Below are 12,346 nucleotides of genomic sequence, written 5' to 3' on the forward strand. Positions count from 1 at the left end.
GAGTGTGTAAGCATCTTATACAGAAGCAGGATTCTGTTTATTCTGCCATGATTTCTGTGACATTTCTTCAGGGACTATATCTTATAGATAGCAGCCACTAGCGCAGCAAATTATTGAATTGATTTAATGACAAATGGAAAGTGACAAGAGTTGGATATAGTGGCAAATGGTCTTCCTGAATCCCCTCCTGCCTTGCCTCCTACTGACCAGCTACAGACCTGAATCACTGCCTTAGCTGTCATACTCCACACTTTTGCTCTCACATTGATGAGCAGGCAGACTGTGTTCCATCTGCCACCGACTTGTGTTTGTCTGACGGTATTCATAGAAATACATGTTTTTGATTCTCTAGTGTGTATTTAAAAGTAAAAGCAAGGATGTGTTCATTTTTTCCAATGCTTTAATTTTTCTACTTCAGGAAATTCCACTTTCAGAAATTCTCCGTGTATCTTCTCCACAAGATTTCACAAACATTTCACAAGGCAGCAATCCACACTGTTTTGAAATCATCACTGATACTATGGTATACTTTGTTGGTGAGAATAACGGGGACAGCTCTCACAATCCCATTCTTGCTGCCACTGGAGTTGGGCTTGATGTAGCACAGAGCTGGGAAAAAGCAATTCGCCAGGCCCTCATGCCTGTTACGCCTCAAGCAAGTGTTTGCACTTCTCCAGGGCAAGGGAATGATCACAGTAAGCAATAAGCTTGTTGATGAGTTTTTCTCTTCTTTGGGTCTTACGTGTTGTGTGGTGTGATTGCGTGCCTTGGTGTACTTTTAATGCTCATTTAAAGCTTTATCTTTAGTAATAAGTATTGTTAGTTAATTCTTTTATAAAATTATGTTAGAAATAGTATACACACTCCTAATGCCCAGAATTAGGTAGGTTTTGGGGCTGGTGCCATGGCTCACTTGGTTAACCCTCTGTCTGCGGCCCCAGCATCCAATATGGGTGCCGGGTTCTAGTCCCAGTTGCTCCTCTTCCAGTCCAGCTCTCTGCTGTGGCCTGGGAAGGCAGTGCAGGATGGCCCAAGCGCTTGGGCCCTTGCACCCGCTTGGGAGACCTGGCTCCCGGCTTCAGATCGGCGTAGTTCTGGCCATAGTGGCCATTGTGGGGGTGAACCAACGGAAGGAAGACCTTTCTCTCTATCTCTCTCTCTAACTCTGTCAAATTAAAAAAAAAAAAAAAAAAAAAGAATTAGGTAGGTTTCAGAGTCAGTACTCCCCACATTAAATCCTGGCTCTACCAACCTGCTATGTGATATTAAGCAAGTTCCTCTCTGTAACAGTATATACCTCAATGAGTTTTTAGTATCAAGTGAAAGAGAACATATGAGGTACAAAACATGGTTATGATTGGCATCCGTATTAGTATTTGCTGCATGGTGGGATATATAAAATATTGAAGTTTACATCATACTTATGAAATCTATGAATTCAGAAATGCTGAATTTAAATTCTGAATTAAATCATTCAGAAAGATCAATTGTTGAAATCTATATTCTGCACTAACAAAATTTATCAAATTAAACCTAAATTTGATAAAGATTCAAGTGAACAGTTAATAATCAAAAAGTCGTAACATAATGCTTTTCCCCTATTGACATTATATGGGCAAACATCATTCATTAGGCAACTATATTTAAGTTGAAATAAGTATCACCCACTTTCCAAAACAGTTTATTTCAGTTTAGCTGTATTATTTTGTACAGTAGCTCCTAGTATAATGCTAGGCACTGTGCTAGGATACAAAGGAAATATTAGAGATCATTAAAGCTATATGAGGAGACATGACATGCACAAGTGAATGTTATGTGGTAGCATAAATCAAAGAGCAAAAATGAGCTCAAGGAACTCAGATATGAATAGGAAAGTAAGCAAAGAGTTTTTTTTAAAGATTTATTTATTTATTTGAAAGGCAGAGTTATACAAAGGCAGAGAGAGAGAGAGAGAGAGATGAAAGGTCTTCCATCCGCTGGTTCACTTCCCAAATGAACGCAACAGCTGGACCTGTGCCCATCCAAAGCCAGGAGCCCAGAGCTTCTTCTGGGTCTCCCATGTGCAGGGACCCAAGGACTTGGGCCATCTTCCGCTGCCTTCCCAGGTATATTAGCAGGGATCTGGACCTGAAGCAGAGCAGTTGGACTCAAACCAGCACCCATATGGGATGCCGGCACTGCAGGCAGTGGCTTTACCTGTTACACCACAATACCAGCCCCAAGCAAAGACTTCTTAGCATGATTTGGACCTTGTGCTTCAGATAGGAATAGGATAAGCAGCATTAAATGGAAGAAGTAGAGGGGTAATATCACTCTGGTTTGAGAGACAGGTATGATCAGAGGCACAAGAGTCAAAATCATGTACATGTTTAGTGTTTAACATTGAGTGGAGAGGATGGATAGATATTTCACAGTGGTTCATTAGTTTCATGAAGTTCTAGACAGAACTCTGAAACTTAAGAACCAAGGACCCTTTCCCCAGTAAACCGTGCAGACACATTGACATTTTATGTGTACTTTCTAAGGGTTTCCAAGCCTCGCAAACCCATCGTGGATCTCTCCCCCTAGGGTTAAAAGCCTCTAATGGCAGAATTACTGAAGAATTAAGAATGAGGATTCTGGAGAATGATTCTTGGACCCTACAGATTTCCAATATAAAGTGGGAGGAATAATGACCACAGATGGGCAATTAGCCATGCCTAACACATAAGTGCTCCTGGTACTGAGTCGCTGTTGTCGCTGTCCTTACAACAACTTACCTGGAAGCAATAGAGGGGGGAGGCCTTAGAAAGAAAACAACATTAGACTTAAACTAGAAAACTGGAATTCCTGAAAAGCAGAGTTTTAGATATATTTTGTTGGTGGTATGGCTTTTCTTGGTCATTAATATTTAAAATTAGAATTATTTAAAAATTAACTGAATATTTTTTAAATGGAGTTTTTAAAAGTCATGTTATTTATTTTTATATAATTTGCTTACATTTTCTTATTGATGAAGCTTTATGTTTTTATATTTGGTATTATAAAAGAAACCTACTTTGTCTTCATGATTCTAGATGTTTGATGCCTATTGTCTTGTTTAGTTCCGTGTTTCCCTTTTCACTTTTCCTGACAGTTACTTTCTTTGCTTTACCAAAGTAATACAAACATTTAAACTTCATAGAAATATCTGATATTAAATGAGAGAGCCCTCTATATACACATATAATGCCCGTCCCTACTCCCAATCCTGTATCATCCCTCTCTGTAAACCATTATTAATGTTTTGGTGTGGATTTCTTGATTTGGAAAGGACTTGAAAAAAGGAGAACCTTTTTATCATCTGCTATATTGTTTTATCTTTTTTTTTTTAACAAAAAATGAACATACTCTGTTCTTTTTATAACTTTCTTTTATAAACTATTTAATACATAGCAGATATATTTCAATGTTAGTATGGAGGTTTACCTAACTTTTTTATTTTAAAAAATATATAAGCCGTCAAGAAGTAAAAAAACTAATATTCTGGAGCTGGCAATTAGCCTAGTGGTTAAGATGTTCCACGTTGGAGTAACTGTGTTCAGTTTTCATCTCCTCCTGACTCCAGATTCCTGCTACCCATGTTGTACACCTGGATTGTATTCCCAGCTCTCAGCTTCAGCCCAACCCAGCCCCAGCCATTACAGACATTTGGGAACTTAACTAACAGATGGGAGTGTGCACACTCTGATCTCTTCTCTCACTTGCTCCCTCACTCTCAAATAAAAAGTAAGAAAAACCAATAAACTTAAATCAGAAGTATGTGAACCTCATTTCCTCTACTTTCTAGAAATAATATTTTTATTTTTAATTCACATGCTACCCTGTTACCTTTTTTTTAATGATTTTATTTATTTATTTGAGCGGTAGAGTTAGAGAGAGAGGCAGAGGCAGAGAGAGAGAGATGTCTTCCATCCGCTGGTTCACTCCCCCAGTGGCCTCAATGGCCAGAGCTATGCCAATCCAAAGTCAGGAGCCAGGAGCTTCTTCCAGGTCCCTCACATGGGTGCAGGGGCCCAGACACTTGGACCATTTCCCACTGCCTTCCCAGGCCACAGCAGAGGGCTAGATTGGAAGAAGAGTAGCTGGGATATGAACTGGCTCCCATATGGAATTCTGGCACTGCAGGAGGAGGCTTAGCCCATTAAACCACAGCGCCCACCCCTGTTACCTTTTTAACTCAATGATATATCATCACTATATGGTGCTACATCATGTATACATGTTTATATACTATTTCTTTGTATTTAACCAGCTTTTTTTATTGATGAGTTAATATTGTAAATGTAGATTTTTAATGTACATAATTATATTAACTGTGTTAACCTGTTTATAATTTTGATATGCCATGGATGTTCACATTGTTATATATTAGTATTGTTAAGATGTATACTGAAATTTTTGGTCTTTTCTCAGCCATATTCCTTCTTATATTTTACAGAAGATTTGTCTACCAGTATCTCTGTATCGAACTGTCAGATCCAGGAGAATGTGGTAAGTAATAATTATAGTTACCGTGTGCAAATTCAGTGAATAAAATAAGGAAAAGAAAATGAAAATGTTACTAGAAAAAGGGGTCCATAGCTCAAAGTATTGAGTACTATTCCTAAAGACAAACCTGGTGGGTCTTTAATATTCCTAATTTAGAGAAGAAAGTAAGGTAGTTTTTTAAGATTATGAAAATAAACTTAACTTTTGCATTAGGAAAAGGGACATGAAGTGATACCCTAATTCAAAGGGAAGAAAGAGCTCAGTGTTGTGCTTAGTGGGTTTAGCTGCCCCTTATGACACCGGCATCCCATTTGGGCACCAGTTCATGTCCCAGTGCTCCACCTTCAATCTAGCTTCATGCTGACGGCCTGGGACAATAGCAGATGATCGCCCAAATGTTTGGGTCCTTGCAACTCACATGGGAGACCCAGAAGAAAGAAGCTCCTGGCTTCAGCCTGACCCAGTACTAACTGTTGACCCAGCTGGGAAGTGAACCAACAGATGAAAGATCTCACTGTCTAACTGATGACATAACTATGTTCCATTAAAAGTTTACGATGGGGCCGGTGCCATGGCTCACTTGGTTAATCCTCCGCCTGCGGCGCCAGCATCCCATATGGTTGCCAGGTTCTAGTCCTGGTTGCTATCTTCCAGTCCAGCTCTCTGCTGTGGCCCGAGAGGGCAGTGGAGGATGGCCCAAGTCCTTGGGCCCTGCACCCACATGGGAGACCAGGAAGAAGCATCTGGTTCCTGGTTTTGGATCGGCACAGCGCGCCGGCTGTATTGGCCATTTGGGGGTTGAACCAATGGAAGGAAGACCTTTCTCTCTGTCTCTCTCTCTCACTATCTATATTTCTACCTGTCAAATAAAAAAAAAAAAAAGATAAAGTTTACTGTGGACACTAGAATTTGAGTTTCATATTAATATTTCATCACAAATAATTATTTTGGCTTATTCAGTCATTTAAAAACTTAGGGCCAAGGCCGGCATTGTGGTGCAGCAAATTAAGCCTCTGCTTACAATGCTGGAATCACATATGGGTGCTGGTTTGAGACCTGGCTACTCCACTTCCAATTCAGCTTCCTGCTAATGCACCCAGGAAAGCAGTGGAAGATGGTCCAAGTGCTTGGGCCCTTGTACCCACATGGGAGATTCGGAAGAAGCTCCTGGCTCCTGGTTGCTGGCTTTGGCCTGGCCCAGCCCCGGCCATTGCAGCTATTATGGCGTGAACCAGCAGATAGAAGATCTCTTTCTCTCCCCAACCCAACCCCATAGCTCTGCCTTTCAGAGAAATAAAAAATAAAACTTAAAGAAATTTAGGGCTAGGCCTTGTGTCAGAGCAAGTTAAGCTGCCACTTGGGACACCTGTGTCACATGTCACAGTGACAGTTCCCATCCTGGCACCTCTGCTTCCGATCCAATTTCCTGCTGATGCACACTGTTTTGGAGGCAGCGGGTGATGGCTGCAGTGTTTGGGCCCCTGCTACCAAGATGAGAGACCCAGGTGGTATTCCTGACTCCTGGTTTCAACCTGGCCCGGCACAGGCTATTGGCACTTGGGGAGTGAATGAGCAGATGGAGAATCAATCTGTCACTCTGTCACTCTGATTTCTAGCAAATGAAAAAGAAAGAAAAACTTAAAGACCATTCTTAGATTAGGGCCATACAAAAAGAGGCAGCAAGCTAGATTTGGCCCACAAGCCATAATTAGCAAACCCCTAGATTAGAATAGAAAAAGGTAGAGTCAGAAAACTGGTCATTTGCTCTATATAACTTCATTGAAATAAAAAAAATCTCTTTCTTCCATTTCTCTGACTTCCAGGTGTTACAGCTGTCTAATATATAGATGTTGTTTCTAATTTCCAAAATTGCAATCAAGATTGAACATTTAGCAATGTTATAGGAGGTACAGAATTTCAAGATTAAATCTGTGTGTCTCTTGTCCTGGCAATAGGTTAGAATACATAGCATATTCTTCTGGAGAGAATAGGGGATACCAGAAACATGAGAGCACAAACTTTGAGTGATTCCCACAGGAACTTGAGGATATATACATTTGTGGCTACAGGAAAAAGTATTTCAAAACTGGTCTTTGTTAAAGAAACTTATCTAGTAGTACTGTATTGATTTTACATTGGCTGCCCCCTTATCTAATCTACTAAGAACCAAAATTTGGTTAAACAGAAAGTTGACTAAAGTTGGGAAGTATATAAAAATGGTTATTATAAAACTTAAAATTTTCATTATGACCTTCACACTAGCTTTGTTCCATGGCTTGGAGATGAGGGAGAATAGCAAGGGAGACAGACTGAGGAGTGAATTTGAGTTACCTAATCCTAATAATAGAAACTTTAAAGTTTTTCTTTCAAATCAAAGAGTAAATCTCTTTAATGCTTAAAATAGGTAAAACTTTACTCTTAATTGTTTGTTTATTTTTATAGACCTCTATTTAGTAAATGTAAGAGTTTTTTTTTATTAAATGCATTTTATCCAGAAGGCCTGCCTACAGAATACAGTATACTTACACATTAAATCATAGTATAGAATTTGAGCTTAACTTTTTTTAGAATATATCCTGTGTTTCAAAAAATATTTTGTACCCAATGAAAATTAGTTGCCTCTAACATAAGAACAGAAATTTCAGTGTTTGAATAAAAAGAAATGCTGACATTGTTTTATAGAGATAAATAATGCTGATTGCATTTCCCAACAGGACATCAGTACTGTGTACCAGATCTTCGCAGATGAGGTGCTTGGTTCAGGCCAGTTTGGCATTGTTTATGGAGGTAAGCAACTACAGTCTTGCATATTGTGCATAATGTAGAAAAATAGTGAAACTGTAAAGCATCTGTTTTGTTACTTGACAGTTTTGTCGAGTGGTCTTTTCTGAGAGGGTGACGTTATCCTTTAAGCTAAGTCCCTTTTACTGTAACTAAGTACTCATTCCTTCATTTCAACTGTGAAGAAGTAACAGAATCAGAAAATTAGTTCCAGAACAGTCTTTAAATCTTTTCTTATGGCTCATACATACAGATTTTGGGGAGAAGACAGTGATTTAAGTTTATTTTGAGGGGCCGGCGCCATGGCTCACTTGGTTAATCCTCCTCCTGCAGCACCAGCATCCCATATGGGCACCAGGTTCTAGTCCCGGTTGCTCCTCTTCCAGTCCAGCTCTCTGCTGTGGCCCAAGTGCTTGGGCCCTGCACCTGCGTGGGAGTCCAGGAGGAAGCAGCTGGTTCCTGGCTTTGGATCGGCGTAGCTCCGGCCGTAGCAGCCACTGTGGGGGTGAACCAACGGAAGGAAGACCTCTCTCTCACTCTCACTCTCACTCTTACTCTCTCACTGTCTAACTCTGCCTGTCAAATTAAAAAAAAAAAAAGCTTATATTGAACCATGTGGGCTTGTTAATTGAAGTATGTTCCCAAGTAGTTTTCCAACATAAATTGGTACTATTTGTCTACTATTGGCATAAATGTTTTATCAGAAGTTTTAACCAGCTGTGATATTGGTAAAATCATTTAATGACACAGACTGTGGATTAGTGTCTTCATCTGTTTAGTCGAACTAAACATAGCTCACAGAGTTGTTAATATATATTAAAACTAATGTATATAAAAGTACTTTATAAGCTAGGATCAAAATTACAAAACAAGTCATGTTAAACTCTTGTCATCACTTGCCAAGACTATTAAAAATACTCTCTGGTAGGCCTTTATGCTTCCAGTCTTGCCCTTTTTGCACACCAGTCTTTTTCTTTGAGAAAACTTATATATGATACTAGTATTACCTCACATAGAACCCTTAAGAGGCTCGCTGTTGTCTGTAAATTCATGGCCAATTTTCTTAGCAGAGGTATGTAAGACTGCTAAGATTTCTCCCACTTCTTAGCTAACTATACTTTTTGTACTCCTATCTAATTGCCTTTTGTCTTCCATTCATACTTAAATGCCTTCAAACCTTTGCATCTGCTCCTTTCCCACCTGTTTGGGCTTTTTTTCCCCTAAGATCTGTTTGTTTATTTGAAAGGCAGAAATACAGAGCTTTCACCCATTGAGGGCTGGGCCAAGCTGAAGCCAGGAGCCAGGAGATACCGCTGGGTCTCCCGCATGGTGGAAGGGGCTCAAACACTTGGGCCATCTTATACTGCCCTCCCACGCGCATTAGCAAGAAGCTGGATTGGAAATGGAACAGCCAGGACTAGAACCTGCACCCATATGGGATGGCAGATCAGTTTGTCCCTTCAGTGAACCTTTATTCAGACCACAGGGCTCAACTGAAGGACTGCCTCTATGTAAATATTCTTGTCTCCAGTCTTAAAAGTTACCATTCCTCCTAGGTGTACCTGCTACATACAGTACAAACTTCTGTCATGCTATTTGTAACATTTTCAGCTTGTAATATTATCATACTGTTGAACTTTCCTTGAGGATAAGATGAGAGATAGTGGGTTTTCTTTGTATTCTTAGCAGCTGTCATTGTGTTTACACAACAATAACCCAGGAAATTGTTTTGATTTAACATGCATATACAATATCCATGGTTTACATCTTCAAATTTGTCAGTTAAGATCAGTGACTTCTTTGGAGAACCTGTTCTCATTGAATGGACTGAAACTGTCTGATACTTTTGGCTTCCTAAGTATGTAAAGATTTACCAAATAATCAGACTTTTAGGATTGTGCCCATGAGACAGGTTATGAGTTATTTTCAAATAAAAGCTCTGTAGAGAATGCAAGTCACAAACCAATTAAAAGAACAAACACCAAAAAATAGAACTATCATTTTTACCACTTAATCCATAGTGTCTGAAACATTATCTAGTGCATAATAGGTGCAAGATAACTCATTAGTTTGTATGAAGGAAGGAAGGAATGGTTTTGGTTGTACATTTCCACCTGATAAATTTTATCAAGCAAGATTCTTGAATGCAAGGACTCTGTCTTTGGAGTATAATATGTAGCTAAAGCACTCTGCTGATTAAGTGAACCTAGAATAAAATTAATCCATTACTATGATATTTCCATGTTGACAGAGTCTCTGAAGACTAGGTCAAGGTAGTTAACCATTGTTTATCTTAAAAAGTAGATTAATTTTGAGCAAAAATAGTTCAGATTTTCCTTCATTTCAGATAATGAAACTACCCCATTTATTAGGGACAGATACTAGAGAGGAAAAACAAATTACTTAAAAATAAATGAAAGAGGTGCCAGCGCTATGGTATAGTGGGTAAGGTTGCTGCCTGTAGTGCCAGCATCCCATGTGGGCACTAGTTCAAGTGCTGGCTGCTCTACTTCCAGTCCAGCTCTCTGCTACAGCCTGGGAAAGCAGTAGAAGATGGCCCAACTCCTTGGGCCCCTGCACTCGCGTGGGAGACCCAGAGGAAGCTCCTGGCTCCTGGCTTCGGATTGGTGCAGCCCCAGCCATTGTGGCCAACTGGGGAGTGCACCAGCAGATGGAAGACCTCTCTCTCTGCCTCTCCTCTCTCTGTGTGACTCACTTTCAAAGAGGAAGACCTCTCTCTCTCTCTCTGCCTCTCCTCTCTCTGACTCACTTTTAAAGAAATCTTTAAAATAAAAACAAATAAATAAAGGAATACAGAGTAAAAATGAACTAAAGAAAATATGAGTAAATACATACAAATTTCAATTGTGGACAATTTTTATATCATTGTGAGCCATCATTTACTTTTTTTTTTTAATAGGAAAACATAGAAAGACTGGAAGAGATGTGGCAATTAAAGTAATTGATAAGATGAGATTCCCCACAAAACAGGAAAGTCAACTGCGGAATGAAGTGGCTATTTTACAGGTAAAAAAAAATTATTTATATGTTTTAATTTTTGATTTATCAGTTTTTGATACAAAGTCTATTTAGTAAGCAAGTAAGAATAAGATTTGTCTTTCATCTTGTTTTGACCTTACAGAATGTGTCTAAGTAAGAGGCTGGTGAAAAACTGAATTAGCATCTTCAAATCTTTTTTTATTAAGGTGGCAAAATTAAGATTACACTAACAGAGTTAACAGATGTTATTTTGCTCCATGGTAATAGTTTTTTTGAGAAGACATGTTCATAAATAAAATTTCATTCTTAATTCAACATTTGAGCTCAATATACTTTGACACTTCTCCCACCACATTTCATTAGAATGTCAGTATTGCACCCATCCAATCCTCACATGGTAGATATCTTGATAATTGTAGCAGTTACTATCAAAACTCTTAAGTATTTAATTTTGTAATGCCTGAGTCTGTGAAGGTAAATTTTAAAGATACATTGGCAGTGATGTAAATCCCATAAAATGAATTACTATGTGTTTTTCTTTTCATCTAATAATTTTTATCTCTTTGTGGGGTCATCAGGAAGATGAAACTTGAGCTGGAACATTGGATCACTTTTGTGTATGTCATATGAATAAGTAATATGCAAATGAGAATATGCTGTGTAGCTTTTGCATATCGTTTTAAAAATCATAGTTATATAATAGCTCATGCTGTTAGAACCCCATTTGTTTGGGGATGAAATCAAGAGGACAGCCAACTGATCTTAGACTGCCTTCAAGAAGGCAAAAAAAAACTAACAGACAAATGATTAATCTTGTATTTATTACATTATTGGTCACTAATGACATTTGCCTCATTTTTTTCAGAGGAATGTTCATCAAAAGATTATGGTCAGTAATTACCTATAATCATTATCAAGATTGCTGCCTACAAAGCGACTTTTAAATAGAATCTCTTTTTTTTAATTTGTTTTTTGTATTTTTTTTTAGTTTTTTCAATGTTTTGCCACATTGACTTCAAATATAGACATAATTTCATACATATGTATACTATTTTTTTCCAGAAAACAGATATTAATGTCACATAGGGAGGGATTCGTGACAGTGATTATAATGTGGAGAAAGAATATATTGTCATTTACATGGTATGATTCAGTAAAGCAAGATTTATGATTTTTTTTTTTTTTTTTTTTTGACAGGCAGAGTGGACAGTGAGAGAGAGAGAGAGACAGAGAGAAAGGTCTTCCATTGCCGTTGGTTCACCCTCCAATGGCCGCCGCGGCCGGCGCGCTGCGGCCGGCGCACTGCGCTGATCCGATGGCAGGAGCCAGGAACCAGGTGCTTTTCCTGGTCTCCCATGGGGTGCAGGGCCCAAGCACCTGGGCCATCCTCCACTGCACTCCCTGGCCACAGCAGAGGGCTGGCCTGGAAGAGGGGCAGCCGGGACAGAATCCGGCGCCCCGACCGGGACTAGAACCCGGTGTGCCGGCGCCGCTAGGCGGAGGATTAGCCTAGTGAGCCGCGGCGCCGGCCGATTTATGATTAAATACTTAGTAATAGTCACACAGTTTTTATACTGTATACATATTCCACAGATAAGAAAAAACGTGCTATTTGTCTTTCTGGGTTTGGTGTATTTCACTTAATGTTCTATCCATTTTGTTAGAAATACAAGGATTTCTTTTTTTTTAGGGCCGAGTAACCCATTGTGTATATATACCACATTTTCTTTAGTCATCAGTTGGTGGCCCTCAAGGTTGCTTCCATATCTTTGCCATTGTGAAAGCTTCTATAAACATGAGAGTGCAGATATCTCTTTCATATGCTGATTTCATTTCCTTTGGATATATTCCCAGGAGTGGAATAGCTGGCTCATGTGGTAGATGTACTTTTAGTTTTCTGAGGAATCTCCATATCATTTTCTATAATGCTTGTACCAATTTGTATTCCCACCAACAGTGTGTTAGTGTACCTTTTTATCCGCAACCTCACCAGCATTTGTTATATTTTGATTTTTGGAAAACAGTCATTCTAAATGGAGTGAAAAGCAAAATCACA

General features: G+C 39.1%; 1 protein-coding gene across 5 annotated transcripts in view; it reads left to right on the forward strand.

Moving 5' to 3' along the window:
* The window catches only part of PRKD3 (protein kinase D3), a 110,295-nt gene that overhangs the window by 69,395 nt on the left and 28,554 nt on the right, over positions 1-12,346 (forward strand). For 3 of the 5 annotated variants that reach the window (XM_051839691.3, XM_089327730.1, XM_002709918.6), the window contains exons 11-14: positions 419-695; positions 4,460-4,512; positions 7,224-7,296; positions 10,211-10,317. In XM_051839691.3, coding sequence (XP_051695651.3) covers positions 419-695; positions 4,460-4,512; positions 7,224-7,296; positions 10,211-10,317 — 510 coding nt within the window. The remainder of the gene's footprint in view (positions 1-418; positions 696-4,459; positions 4,513-7,223; positions 7,297-10,210; positions 10,318-12,346) is intronic. The other 2 variants (XR_016230467.1, XR_016230468.1) reach the window with 1 other exon arrangement.

Source organism: Oryctolagus cuniculus, chromosome 2, assembly GCF_051225735.1.
Source record: "Oryctolagus cuniculus isolate XC-2025 breed Fujian yellow rabbit chromosome 2, ASM5122573v1, whole genome shotgun sequence".
Lineage (NCBI taxonomy): Eukaryota > Metazoa > Chordata > Mammalia > Lagomorpha > Leporidae > Oryctolagus > Oryctolagus cuniculus.